Source organism: Nuphar pumila, chromosome 6 (genome assembly GCF_984573655.1).
Source record: "Nuphar pumila chromosome 6, dmNupPumi1.hap1.1, whole genome shotgun sequence".
In the NCBI taxonomy this organism is placed as follows: domain Eukaryota; kingdom Viridiplantae; phylum Streptophyta; class Magnoliopsida; order Nymphaeales; family Nymphaeaceae; genus Nuphar; species Nuphar pumila.
Window position 1 is genome coordinate 14879514 of NC_143254.1, and position 14954 is coordinate 14894467.

The 14954-nt window shown below is 42.4% G+C and overlaps 1 protein-coding gene and 1 pseudogene across 1 annotated transcript; one reads left to right on the plus strand and one right to left on the minus strand.

Moving 5' to 3' along the window:
- Positions 1-344: 344 nt before the first annotated feature.
- LOC149834072 (microtubule-destabilizing protein 60-like) lies at positions 345-1869 on the minus strand. The gene is made up of 5 exons (XM_090009276.1): positions 1762-1869; positions 910-1008; positions 756-815; positions 592-686; positions 345-474 (listed from the first exon to the last, which is right to left on the minus strand). Exons 1-5 carry the CDS (start codon positions 1867-1869, stop codon positions 345-347), a joined length of 492 nt encoding a protein of 163 aa, XP_089865402.1.
- An 11721-nt stretch (positions 1870-13590) lies between these two features.
- Positions 13591-14582, plus strand: LOC149834073 (110 kDa U5 small nuclear ribonucleoprotein component CLO pseudogene; annotated as a pseudogene).
- The last annotated feature ends 372 nt before the right edge of the window (positions 14583-14954 follow it).

Here is a 14954-nt window from a genome sequence, read left to right on the forward strand (position 1 = left end):
TTGTGTTATATCATCAAGCCCAAGCTCACACCCTTCAATATGATGTATTGATTATCACACCAAATACATAAAAGTATTTTTTTATTTATTTTGATGATGAGGAACCCTCACTGAGAACCGGGTCACTCAACGGGCCCGCTTCCCTGAAAGGTAAAATCCGGGTGGGGGTCACCGACACCCAAACCCATAAAAAGTATTCAATTTAGCTTTCACATCAAATGTCAATACTTAGCAAATATTAGGAACTGCTCTAATCTTTTTGCATTAAACAGACACTCAACAATGAAAGATATCTATGATCTCAACAATGAAAGATATCTATGATTCTCTGTTTCTGCTTCCTCTCATTTCACTGGCTTCACATTTTCATCATACATGGCGTAACCGAGCATATTGCACGTCGTGCACTTTAACCACCTGTTGCTTAAAATATGGAAACTTGGTTCCTTTGGCACAGTCAACCTCTTAGTGGACCTGTCAGGTTTGGTAAGAGTTGGCTATTATTGATTATTTTAATGACCAAAAGGTGCCATGAACGCAATGGATCTATAGTTCGCTTTATTATGTTGTTTTTGCTTCATTTCTTGGTACCTTTGAGGGCAGAATGGCTTGTCAAAGAAGGGCATGAGTTGTGCACGAGGGATCATTTCCTTCCTCAATAGTTTGATCTGCTCTTTCTCTATCATCTACCACAGAAGACCATTGAATCAACATATTGGAATTCTGGAGAAGATATTGCTGTTGAACTTAATTACCTTTTGTATAAACTCTTCTTGTTTCTTTTTTTGCTCTAGCTCCTGAATCTTAGTGGCAACCTAACACCAAAAACACCTTTGAGAGAGAGAGAGAGAGAGAGAGAGAGAGAGAGAGAGAGAGAGAGAGAGAGAGAGAGAGAGAGAGAGAGCTTACGAAGTCGTTGAATCCAGCACGCTTGATGGCCCTTGTTTGTGTGTGAAGCTTGATTTCTAATGGTTTGGTTTGCTCTTTCACTTGAGGCTTGGGGGCCAGCTAAGTACAACATTCAATGTAAATATAAGACAACATTAAAAGGGTTAATATTTGGTGCCTTTGAAGGCACAAAATTATATGGGACTATTGAGCTGAAAATCATATGATTCAGTTTTTTCTGTAAATTAAATCTTATGGATGTGATCTACAATGTTTATTGAGTGAGAAATGAGTTTTAAATCATATGATTATGACACACGAGTAAGGGCTTAAAAAATGAACGGTCTACAATGCACTAAAATTTCATGACTCAAAAAATCATATTTTTGGATAAAAATAACACAATTGAATGCTTGATCCTTAGCAAACAAACATTTCTGAACACACCTATGTGGTCAAATTGAGTTGATAAAGCTTGAATATCTCAATAGTTCCATGTGATTTGGTGCTTTCAAAGGCACCAAATATTAACCCGCATTAAAAGATGAATATGGACTGCTTTTGTCATCGATGCTCTCTAGTTGTGTACAATAGTGTTTCACAAAATGTGCAGGCAATTTGGAAGCATGACAAAATGGTAGTGCTCTCTCTCTCTCACAAGTCAAAACTCACGATCAAAACTTGCATCAGTGAGATTCGAAGATGGGGTATGATGATAGGGATGACATAGGGGATGAGTGGAATCGAATATCAGCCTCCCCATGGCCTCTCTTGAAAAAAAGTTAAGTTCATATATTTGTAAGAGAGAGAGAGAGAGAGAGAGAGAGAGAGAGAGAGAGAGAGAGAGAGAGAGAGAGAGAGAGAGAGATTTACATTTGGTTTATCCTTGAGGCCCTTGGCAGGGGGGGAACGAACTGCTGCATCCTCGTTGAGGAGTTTCTGCACTTTGCACATCAACTCCTCTTCTTTTGTCTGATCCATTGACTGCAAGTTTACAAGAAATGGCCGCTCATAGGCTTTTTCCTCCCTCATTTGAAGATAATTATATCATTTTTTACTAGTGACCCTGATTTTCTAAAGAACAAAGTTGCCCCTTGCTGATTCGTTGGAAAAAGGATTGCATCCCATGACATGATGCTATGTCGACCCTAGCTAGCCATCCAACCAAAATGCATGTAGACGTCTACAATCGTATGCTCGAACAGGTGAGAGAGTGGATTAATCCTAGCCATCCAGATGCATTCACTTGCATGGTTAGATCGAAATATGATAAGCCGCATCATATGTCATATGATGCATTAATTAATCCTTGTGAGGTTATTTGGGTACAACCGATTTTGAGGCCCTCACCCTTAGGAGGCAGGGGATAAAAAGAGGAAGAAAGGTCCGTGTTATCTCAAAGTAGGAAATCAAGTTTCTTTTTGGAAAATGCATAAGTAATATCCTTTGGCCTGAACTTCGTAGAGATATTTCAATATATATGGAGACGTAATGTCAATAGAAAAATATGAAAGCATGGCATTAACAGATAATTCTTAGAGGAGAAAAGAAAAAGCTACTTCACCTCAGTGTGGAGTCTCAACGGCTGAGGTTGACCATTCTTGTTCATCCTTTTGCTCGCACAATTTCTCTGCTTTGAAGAATACGATTCATATTCTTCACTCTGCAACATCCACAAAAACAATGAGAGAGAGAGAGAGAGAGAGAGAGAGAGAGAGAGAGAGAGAGAGAGAGAGAGAGAGAGAGAGAGAGAGACCTGGTGCTTCGGAGAAGCCATGTGGGAGAGGATATCGGCTAGCAATTCTAGAATGGTGGGTTGTATCCTTCCACGTCTTACATTTATGTTGTTGGTGGAAGATTGCTGGCTTTTAAGGCATATAAGAGAGAAAGAGAGAGAGAGATCGTTATAGTTTCAAAAAAGTGTGCGATGTTTTTCAAGGGTAGGTGGTGCAAGATAAGTTTTCGAATCTGTTGATGTAGAGAGAGAGAGAGAGAGTTTCAAAACAAAAGTGCCGAATTTGACAGCAAGAAGGTTGTGGGGAGGTGGGGGATGGGCCAGTTAGTTCTCATACCAACCCCTTTGCATGGCTTCTTGATCGAGCCACCAAATCTTGTGATTGCATGCATTTGATTTTCTTTTTCTGTTTTGATTTAATTTATTATTGACACAAGAATAATTGCAACGTCATGGTACGAACGATATTCATTTTTATATACTGCTGAACTATTCTGGTCCATCAAAAGTTCTTTCTAATCATTGGGTTACTATACTGGCTTTGGATTGAAGGTGGGCAAAGATGCGATCAGTGAACAATTAAAGTCTTCTTATTTCAAACATAAAAAATGCTGTCAAGAATTTTATAACTAATCTTAGAATGAGAAATCTGCACGCACGAGGTTCCTTAGAAAAGAATAATTCGAAATAGGTAGAATTTCATACTATGCACCTCTTAGGTTTCTATGGGATTAGATAGGATAATAAGGACATATCTAGGCGGTTGGTGTGGTATAGATATTATATATTTTCTTCTTTAAGTTTTATTTTTGGTTGTATTCTGTACCTTTCAACAAACCAATTAACTAAAGCCCCTAAAAAAAACTTATGAGCAAAGATGAAAACAAAATTGAGCAAAAGAAAGGAGCCTTTACCAAAAGCATATCAATAGAATATATTTTCAGGGGGAGGTAATGAATTCTTAAATTCACCTCATTTCATTGCAAGAACAGGCACAGTGATAAGTGGTTCTTTCAAACAAAAAAGATTCTTTTTATTTTTTTATTTTTTGGGTACCTGAGGTTGGATTAGGTTGTTAATCATGTATGAAAATCTGTCAATAGTTTATTCATAAAAAGATGCTACATAAAATGATACATGGTATTATCTGTATCTGTGTAATTTAAGATGATACTCCTACAATAAGTGCTGAGGGTATGTGTTGTATATATGTCTTCCAAATGTGATAGTTCACAACATACCTGCACTCTCAAATTTCCTTTTTTCCCCTCTTGTCAAGTTTTTGATTAGCATGGAGAAAACTGCACCGCTATGGTTTAGACAATCCGTTATGGGCTGAGAAGTGTCATGTTGACCGCAGAAGCAGGTCGGTATCTGCAGTGAAAAACTCCACAAGTAGTCTCGCCTATCCACTGGGGATAGTTTGTCATTTGGCTCAAGCCTTGCGGCACACACCCCAAGTATTGAACTCTCAACCTTCTTCAACTTGGAAGCCTTCAGATGACCGACCTAGCCAAGTATGAGGGGCCCACTTTTGTTAAGTTATGACGATCATTTGTGGGAAGGATGATTGCATGGCCATGGGCACAGTCTCTTTACAAGGGGCCACATTGCACACAAAGACTTCAAATACCTGGACAGATGAATTGGCTTAAGGCGTTCAAGGTGAGGTATGTGGAAAGTTTGATACTAGTTCACGTGAGCAGATCCAGTGTTGGGGGCAAATAGGTGGAGCCACGTAGTGGCTGCCCCTAAAAAACGGGAGCAGCACCCCATTAAAGAGGGGGCTCCAGTGTACTGCCCATACCCCTCTGCCCCCAAACACAGAACCACGCCTCCTAGCTAACGGCAGACCTCACCTTCCACTCTTCTTTTTCTCATGCCTCTTGTCAAGTTATGGTATGATTATTTGTGGAGGAGGTGATCACATGGGCATGACTCCTTCATGAAAGAGCATATGTCATCTTGCCCATCAACGTGCTTACACCATGAAAGAACATATGTCATCTAGCCCATCAACGTGAAATGCTAACAATTAAGTAGGAGATACACTGCACACTGGCTTATCTTAATGCTCAAGAGTCTTGGCTTTGCATGTTAATTTCAAAAAACTGCCTCTAAAGGCTTTACTTTCCAACCATTTTGCTCTATTGAAGCCCAAACAAGACTCTATCTTTGGAGAGGGTTAATTGTCTTTTTTTTTTGAAAGAGAGGTTTAATTATCTTTCCTTTTGAGAAGAGAGAAATTCATTAATATAAAGTGATAAGCAAAGTAGACGAACAGGTATCGTCTAGACTGCGAGTATGTACAGGATGATACGTACATTTAGTTTTCTATAGACCCATTCAGAGAAAAATGAAAGTAAGATCCTAGATGTCTCCTGCCTATCCACGACACATCAGATTCAGGTCACGACACTCTTAGCAGCGAAGTACACAGCAGATTGAATCAGCATCATTACAGAGTTACTTGGAGATTTAGAACCTCTGAAAGCCTTTCGTTTCGTTCCTTCCAAACTCTCCACCATGCGGACATAAGCCAGTTTTTTCAGACTTTGCGCCATTTGGAAGAGTGCTTTACGAAACTCAATCCCATGATCGGCTGCTGCAAATTCAAGATCTGAGTAAAACCAGCCTTCAGGTCAGCCCAAGAGGTATTGAAAATGTTCTGGAAGGGCAAGACCATAGAACATGGCACATCGATTCCAAATCCCCTTTGCAAAACATGCATGATGCACCTATTAGCCAGGTTAATCCCCATGTTTTGCAATCTGTCGAAGATGTTGATTCATCTTGCTAGTACCGTTCAAGTAAAAAATCTTGCCCTTGGCAAGGGACCTTTGAAACAAATCGCATCTTTTGGAAACCAATCGATACCATCTTCTGTACAAGCTAGATAACAGGATGCCACACTAAACTTACCGTCATTCGTAATAGCCCATGTAACTTCAATTGGATGTCGGCCCGTTAACACTAATGCACAGAAGGTCCCAAACAACTTAACCAATCATTTCCAAGCTTGTGCCCAAGCCCCCAACACGATTTCCTTCACCATTGGGTTGGTGGACCTTGAAGCTTGTACTTGATCTTTATGAAGCATGTCCAAGGAGCCTTATGAAAGTGTGAGAGAGGAGCGCTGAGAGCGACACAGTGGAACTCGATCATGTACGTGGTTCGGCTAGTATTAGCCTACATCCATGGGAACTCCTACCAAATTTCATTATAAGCTCTCTCGAGTATTGATACACACCCCTGATGGGTTTATATACATGAAGGCCATAAATCCAAAATAAGAAAGCCATATCTGCTACACCAAATAATAGGAAAGCACGTTGGACGTTGGTCATCTGTGTTGATATATAGGAGGTTACCATTATCTTCAGCAGTGGGAAGAACGGTAATTTTCAACAATATGGAAGGTTACCATACTGGTGGGACCCGTCAGACGAGGCTTATCTTCAACACTCCCCCTCAAGTGAGGCGTGTATGTCAAAACATCCACACTTGCTTATGCAGTTTTCAAATTGGACTGAGCTTGTTGTCTTAGTAAGTGCATCTGCCAGTTGTTCTGATCTCTTGGTAAAGGGGGTTTGGATCTCACCTCTGGTAACTTTTTCTCGGATGAAATGACAATCGATCTCGATGTGCTTTGTCCTTTCGTGGTAGACTGGATTCGCTGCTATGTGTATGGCTGCCTTGTTGTCGCAATGCAGGTTCATAGGAGCTTCAGTTTTGAAGTTCAGTTCCTCCAAGAGGGATTTAGTCCATGCGAGCTCTCCAGCTGTTGATGCCATGGCCCTGTACTAGTGTTGTGAGAGGCGTACGCCTCAGTACCTGAAGCGTACACCTCAGAGGCGAGGCGCACACTCAAGGTACTGAGGCGTTGCTGTGATGCGCCCCTCATCAACCTCCGACCAGTTGTGACCACCGACCACCAGAGTTGCTGTGCTGCAGCTGCTGCTCAGTCTTCTCCGACCACCGGACGACCAGCATATCCCTCGCTTCCGTACCAGCTGGGCGGTGGTCCTTCTCTTACTGCCTCCCCTCCCACCGCTTCACTTCCATTCCAGTTGTGAGAGGCGTACTTGAGGCGTACGCCTCAGAGGCGAAGCGCAGGCTCAACGCCTCGCTTCGCCTCATCGCATTTAACAACCTTGCTCTGTACTTTGCTTCAGCGCTGTATCTTGCTATGACACTTTGTTTTTTACTCTTCCAGGTAATGATGTTACCTCCGATGAAAATGCAGTACCCTGTGGTTGATTTTTGGTCATCAGAGTCTCCTGCCCAGTCGGCGTCCGAGTACCCCTCAATCTTGACATGATTGTTTCTTTTGTATAGGATGCCTTGCCCGGGTGCCCTCTTCATGTATCTTAGAATTCTGTCAACAACTTGCATGTGAGGGACTCTAGGGTCGTGCATGTACTTGCTCATGGTATTGACTGCGTAGGCAAGGTCGGAGTGAGTAACAGTGAGATAGATGAGTTTCCCGACCATTTATTGATACCTTTCTTTATCTATGGGGGCTTCGCCTTTGTGACCTGTGACTTTGACATTGGGATCCATGGAAGTTTTGGCTGGCTTGCACCTTGTTTTTTCGGTCTCTTTTAGAATATCCAAAGCATATTTTCTCTGAGATAGAAAGATTCTCTTTTTTGAGTATGCAACCTCAATACCTAAAAAGAACCTTAGTCTTTTGAGGTCCTTGATGTCAAATACCTTGTGGAGGTATGTTTTCAGGTCTTCGATGAGGAATTTGTTGCTTCCTATTATGATGATGTCATCGACGTAGACTAGAAGGATAGTGGTGTCTGTGCCTTCCTTTTTGATGAATACTGAGTTGTCTGCATGACTTTGTTGGAATCTTTTGCTTTCTAAGGCAAAGCTGAGCTTGGCATACCAGGCTCTTGGAGATTGTTTCAGGCCGTATATAGCCTTTTTTAATTTGCAGACGAGGTCGTTGTTTGCCTTAGGGTGCCCTGGGGGTAATTTCATATACACCTCCTCCTTTAACTCTCCTTGCAAGAATGCATTTTTGACGTCCAGCTGATGTAGGTCCCATCCTTGGTTGCATGCGACAGATAGAAGGATGCGAACTGTGTTCATTTTGGCTACTAGGGCAAATGTCTTGCTGTAGTCTATGTCATAGGTTTGAGTGTATCCTTTAGCCACCAACCGAGCTTTGTATCTCTCTATTGTCCCATCACTTATATATTTGATTTTGTATGTTCATCGACATCCAACTGCCTTGTGCCCTTTGGGAAGTTGAGAGATTTCCCAGGTATGATTTTTCTTGAGAGCGATCAGTTATTCCTCCATGGCATTTACCTAGAAATCATTTTTCTTTGCTTCTTCGTATGACTCACGCTCACGATTTTGACTGATCTTGCATAAGTATGATACATACCGAGGTGCGAGGCCTTTATAGCAGATTTGTTTATTGATGGGATAAGCAACATGATACACGTAGTCCTTGAGCCGTGTGGAGGGTCGAGTGACTCTTTCTGACCTTCGGAGTGGTTCAATAACTTGAGACAGAGGATCGGAAGGTAGTTTGTTTCTGTCGTTGATTTGTTGACTGACTATGGGATCGAGTTGCCTATTCTCTTGCATTATAGTGCAGTGAATGAAGTCGTCATAGTCACTTGGCACTAGAGTGATTGGCTCCCCCTGATTGCTGGCATTAGGCTCTTTGGAAGGGAAGTAGGGTTGTTCTTCATCGAAGCTGACGTCTTGGGATATATGAAGTTGTTGTGTGTTGTAGTCGTAGCACTTGTATCCCTTCTTAAAGGAGGAGTAGCCCAGGAATATGCATTTGGTCGCTCTCCTACTGAGTTTATGTCGGTTGTAAGGGGATATCCAAACATATGTTGTGCACCCGAATGTTCGAAGATGCTTTAGCTACGTCTTCTTCCCTTTCAGCCTTTCTCAGAGAGAGTCACCCTGAAGTCTTTTGATGGGAGTCCTTTTGATTAGGTAGCAGGCGGTGGCTATGGCGTCACTCTAGAATCTTTTTGGCACATTAGTTTGGAACATGATTGCCCTTATTACTTCAAGGAGATGATGATTTTTCCTTTCGGCTACCCCGTTCTGTTGCGGAGTATCCACACAGGTGGTCTGGTGATCTATGCTTTGATGTTTGCAAAATTCGTCAAAGGCACGATTTTTGTATTCTCCGCCATTATCTGTCCAAAGGATTTTGATTTTTGGCTGAATTGAGTCTCCACCATTTGTGAAAAGGTTTTAAAGTTCTGATAGACTTCGTCTTTAGATTTCAAAAAGTATATCCATGTGGCTTTGGAGAAGTCGTCTATGAATGGGACATAGTATTTATAGTCCCAAATAGAATTTTTCGGTGATGGGCCCCATACATCAGAGTGAACTAAATCGAAAGCATTTGTGGAAGTGCTTACAGAGATAGGGTAGTGTGTGCGTGTAAGTTTTGCGTATCGACACACTTCACAAGTACTAGCATCAAATGAAAGTGTGGGGAATAGGGTTCTAAGCACACAGTTTGAGGGGTGTCTAAGTCTACGATGCCAGTGTCTTCCTTTGGCGACTCTACTCATCATTGCCTCTAGCCCTTGGTGGATCTAATAGAGCCCGTTGACCCACCGTCCTTTACCAATCGTCTTCCCCGTAGTCAAGTCCTGAAACTCAATGTTAGTTTTGGAGAATATGACTTTGCAGTTAAGTTCTTCTGTGATAGTGGACACAAATAGGAGATTGGCTGTCAAGGATGGGACATATAGAATCTGACTGGCAGTTTCGGAGCCAAAAACTCTGATGTCACCGATTCCCTTGAGGGTCATGAGTGGCCCGCTGGCGGTGGCGATGGATTCTTTATCCTCTTGATGCCTCAATTGCACATTTCTTAAGTCCTTGGTCATATGGTGGGTGGCCCCGGAGTCAACAATCCATGGTTAGCTATTTATGGAGGTAAGTAGAGAGTGTGTACCTGTCTCGTTGGAGGCAGTGAGATCGAAAGAGACGATAGTCATTCCTGCGGTCTTCTCTTTCTCATGCGTACTCGGCTTGTGAAGTCCGAGCCTCTTGAGAAGTTTAGCCATTGTTTCGACAGTCAGAGGGGTCCCGACTGAGTGGGCCTGAGCTATACGAGGTCTGTTTGGGTCAGCTTTGGCCTTTCCTCGTATACGATCTGGTTTGCCATGAATGAACCGGTAGGTCTCATATGAATGACCTAGTTTTTTGCAGTGAGAGCATCTGAGCCTTTTTTCCTTGTCCCAGTTGGTGCCGCTACTGCTGGCGTTCGACTCCCCGTATTTGGAGCGAGGTTTGGAGCCCCTGTGATCGGAGTAGAAGGTTGATTTTTTTGGGCCATCTTTGGCGTCTCCTGTATCACCTATTGGGTTTATGACTTTGCGTTGGGCCTCCTCTCACATTATGGTGGCACAGACTGAATTCAAGGATGAGAGGTCGCAGGTCATAAGGATCTGACTCCTCAGACTTTCGTATTCGGGTCTGAGCGCAATGAGGATATAAAAGACGTGCTCCTGCTCTTTTAGTTTGGCCGCGTCTCTGGGGTCGTTGGTGGTGACCTGGTATGAGTCCAACTCGTCCCACAGGCTCCGAATGTGACCCAAAAACTCGTTGAAGGGGGCGTTGTCTGGTTTTTTCGCATCACGGATCTCCTTGGTGAGCTGGTACATCCGAGCTATGTTGTACTGCTCACCGTAGAGGTCTTTGGCGGCTTTCCAGATGTCTTCGGCTGTTTCGAGGAATAGAAACACATCTGCGATTTTGGGTTCCATGGAGTTTAAGAGCCATGACATGACCAGGTGATTACCGGATTCCCATTCCTCGTACTTGGGATCTGTAGTTTCGGGTTTGATCTTCTTGCCGTTTATGAAGCCCAGTTTTGATCTGTGCGCAAGTATAATGTTGCGGCTTTGGACCAAGGCAGGTAGTTGAAGCCATTCAATAGGCTGGTGGTGATTCTGCGATTAGGAGTTACCTGTTCATGGATGACGATTCTCTGAGCGAGAGTCTCCATATTTGTTGATGAGCCTTTATGGTTTTGGTTTGCCATTGACAGGGAGCAAGGTTAGCTGTAACACGTTGGGTCTGGTTGGATAGATCATGCTCTGATACCATGAAAGTGTGAGAGAGGAGCGCTGAGAGAGACACAGTGGAACTCGAGCATGTACGTGGTTCGGCTAGTATTAGCCTACATCTAGGGAAACTCCTACCAAATTTCATTATAAGCTTTCTCGCGTATTGATACACACCCCTGATGGGTTTATATACACGAAGGCCATAAAGCCAAAATAGGAAAGCCATATCCGCTACACCAGATAATAGGAAAGCACGTTGGACGTTAGGTCATCTGTGCTGATATATAGGAGGTTACCATTATCTTCAACAGTGGGAAGAATAGTAATCTTCAACAATATGGAAAGGTTACCATACTGGTGGGACCCGTCAGACAAGGCTTATCTTCAACACCTCAATAGTAGTTATCTTTCGCCACCATCTACATAGTAAAGCAGTGTTCAAAGCGGCGAATCTCCTAATTCTGAGCCCACCTCTTTCCAAAGGACAAAAGACCATCTTCTAATTGACAAGGGTCTTGGTTGGTCCCCTTCCTCCTTGAAGAAAGTTGCAAAACATACGGTAGATCCTAGTCTCCATTTTTTTGTCAAATGGAAGAGGACGGGCATCCACTTAGAACATAACGAATCAATGTGGCACGATCTTCGCAAAAAAATAAAATAAAAATGATGTGGAAACCCATATTTGTTGATGAGCCTTCATGGTTTTGGTTTGCCATTGACAGGGAGCAAGGTTAGCTGTAACACGTTGGGTCTGGTCGGATAGATCATGCTCTGATACCATGAAAGTGTGAGAGAGGAGCGCTGAGAGCGACACAGTGGAACTCGATCATGTACGTGGTTCGGCTAGTATGAGCCTACATCCAAGGGAACTCCTACCAAATTTCATTATAAGCTCTCTCGAGTATTGATACACACCCCTGATGGGTTTATATACACGAAGGCCATAAAGCCAAAATAGGAAAGCCATATCCGCTACACCAGATAATAGGAAAGCACGTTGGACGTTAGGTCATCTGTGCTGATATATAGGAGGTTACCATTATCTTCAGCAGTGGGAAGAACGGTAATATTCAACAATATGGAAAGGTTACCATACTGGTGGGACCCGTATGACGAGGTTTATCTTCAACACCTCAATAGTAGTTATCTTTCGCCACCATCTACATAGTAAAGCAGTGTTCAATGCGGTGAATCTCCTAATTCTGAGCCCACCTCTTTTCAAAGGACAAGAGACCATCTTCTAATTGACAAGGGTCTTGGTAGGTCCCCTTCCTCCTTGAAGAAAGTTGCGAAACATACGGTGGATCCTAGTCTCCATTTTTTTGGCAAATGGAAGAGGACGGACATCCACTTAGAACATAGCGAATCAATGTGGCACGATCTTCGCAAAAAAAATAAAATAAAAATGATGTGGAAACCCATATGGTCCTGGCGCTTTTCCAGACTTCAAGGACCAAACTGCATCCTTAACTTCAATCATCGCAAATGGCCTACCAAGCAAAGCATGTTAATTAGAAATACACTTGAAGGGGATGTCTGCCTGCGATCTCAACCCACCTACAATTCCTGAAAATAAAGTTCTGAAATAATTTGTGATCTCAGGCACAATGTTGGGTCCATCTATTGTGTTTTCTCCAATTATGATATATGGTATTCTATTTATCCTCTTCCAGTGTGAAACCCGTAAATGAAAATTCTTAGAATTTTGATCACCGCATCTCAACCTGTGGGGATCTTTGTTTCTACTTCACTTCAAGTCTGTATCTTTATGTTTTAATATTCTTTCTCAGCTCAACCAACAATTTGGCCTCAGTACTGGTTATGAAACTGCATGTTGTCTAGTTGCGCTTGCAAGGAGGATTGTTGTTCCTCCCATTCATGAATCTGCCTGAATTTTTTGCCGCCATGATCATGAACCCACCTTCTGATGCTGCCACACATGGACTGTAGCTTCCTGCACAATCTATAGGCCGCCCACGTGCCTTCAATCTAAGCGTGCCAAAACTGACAGAACAGTCTTGAAACCTGGAACATTGTGCCTGTTGGCATCGTTGAGGATAAGGGTCACGCCCCTTATTTTTAGCAGGTTTCCTCTATCCTGGGATCCTTCTATTTTTGGGAGGTTGTTACCTTCTGCATTGTGGTTATCGCATAGCCTCTTGTTGGCTATTTAACCAATACTCTGTGTAACCAGAAACATAACAAAAATAAAGTCTTTTGGGGTTTTCTCTGTGGATGTAGGCCACATTGGCTGAACCACGTACATGCGTTGTGCATCTGTGCATCTCTTCTTTACTTCTTGTTATTTCAACATGGTATCAAAGCCCCTTCTTTGATCCTGTGTATACCTGCACAGCTATTGCTTCAGCATTCAGCCTTACGGTGGCCCTTTATCTGCATCAGCACTCATAAGAGCCTCTTTTTTATCCTGCGCATCCTTGCTCTATTAATTGCTTCAGCATTGAGGTGGATTGCCATCAGCACCTGTTTGCACAAGGTATCCCTGTTCTTTCTGATCCTGCCGAGCCCTTGTTTTTTTTTTGGTTTATTTGTTCTTCTGAGTGTGCCATCAAGGATGCATCATCTCAAAGCCTTGGAAATATGAAACTGACCATCCACGATCAGAACCCCTCTCTCAAAATAACTACTGTTCCATTAAATGGAACAAATTATCTTAGTTGGTCCAAAGCTGTGAGCCTATTTCTCAGTGGCAAAGGAAAGTTGGGACACATAACAGGGAAAATACCTCGTCCAACACAAGATAACGTTGGATTGACGAATGAGAGTCGGCTAATCATTTGGTAATGTCATGGCTTCTTAATTCCATAGATCCTAGTATTGCTGAAGGATTCCTTTTCGTAGAAACTGCCCAAGAAATGTGGGAAAATATACGTGATGTCATGGGCCCTCATTGAGGGTGTGGATGAATCCATTATGAAGACTGCAACACTTTGTCCACTGGAAACAGATGAAGATGTCTATATCTTTCGTCCTCTTCGATTTAATACACTTCCTGTTGTGAAAACTTCAACTGAGCCCCTTAATCCTAGCGTATTGCCCAAAATGGTGGAAAGACTTCGGAAGATCAGCAAAAGCTATCCTTTGGCAATAACCAAAGTTGAAGAATCTGGGGAGCACACAATTTTAGGCACAGGGGAGGTATATTTGGATTCTATAATGAAAGATCTGAGGGAACTTTACTCTGAAGTGGAAGTCAAGGTTTGTTCTTGAGCATAATAATGATACAGATTTATGATTTTGAAACATCATTTTTACTTTAATTTTGGTTGGCAAAAAATCTTTTCCTGTCTAGGTGCAGATCCTGTGGTTTCATTCTGTGAAACAGTCGTGGAGTCCTCGATCAAATGTTTTGCGGAGACACCAAATAAGAAAAATAGAATAACTATGGTAAATTATGATCGATCAGCCATACCATTTTGATGATTTTAATTTTTCATCATTTTGTGTACAGCTTGCAGAGCCGCTTGAGAAAGGGCTAGCAGAAGATACTGAGAATGGTGTTGTCAGCCTTGATTGGTCGAGGAAGACAATTGGAGACTTCTTCAAAGACAAATATGATTGAGATTTGCTGGCAGCACAATCTATATGGTCATTTGGGCCAGATAAGCAGGTATTAATAGTTCAGATAAATTTTGAAACATATCGTAGAATGCCATTGCGGTTGAAGGGAAAGTTTTATAGGACGACTATTAGACCCGCTTTACTATATGGTACGGAATGTTGGGCTGCCAAGAGACATCATATTCAAAAAATGAGTGTAGCTGAGATGCGGATGCTTAGATGGATGTGTGGAAATACAATAAAAGATAAGATTCGGAACGAAGAGATACGTAAGAAGGTAGGTGTTGCACCCATTGAAAATAAGATGCGAGAGAATCGTTTACGGTGGTTTGGACATATTCGGCGAAGGCCTAATGATGCTCCAGTTAGAAGGTTGGAGAAATGGAAAAATATATTAGTTAAAAGAGGTCGGGGTAGGCCTAGGAAGACTTGGATGGAGATGATAGGAAAGGATATGAATGCTTTGAACCTCACCGAGGACATGGCGTTGGATAGAAATGATTGGAGGAAAAGGATTCATGTGGAAGACCCAAAATGAATTTCTTTTTTGGTTCATATCGCTGACCCCAATTGTTTTGGGATGAAGGCGTAGTTGTTGTTGTTGTTGTTGTTGTATATCATGCACCTCATTCATGCAGATAGCAAGTCATTTTAGTTGTTACAATGTGGTGATCTTT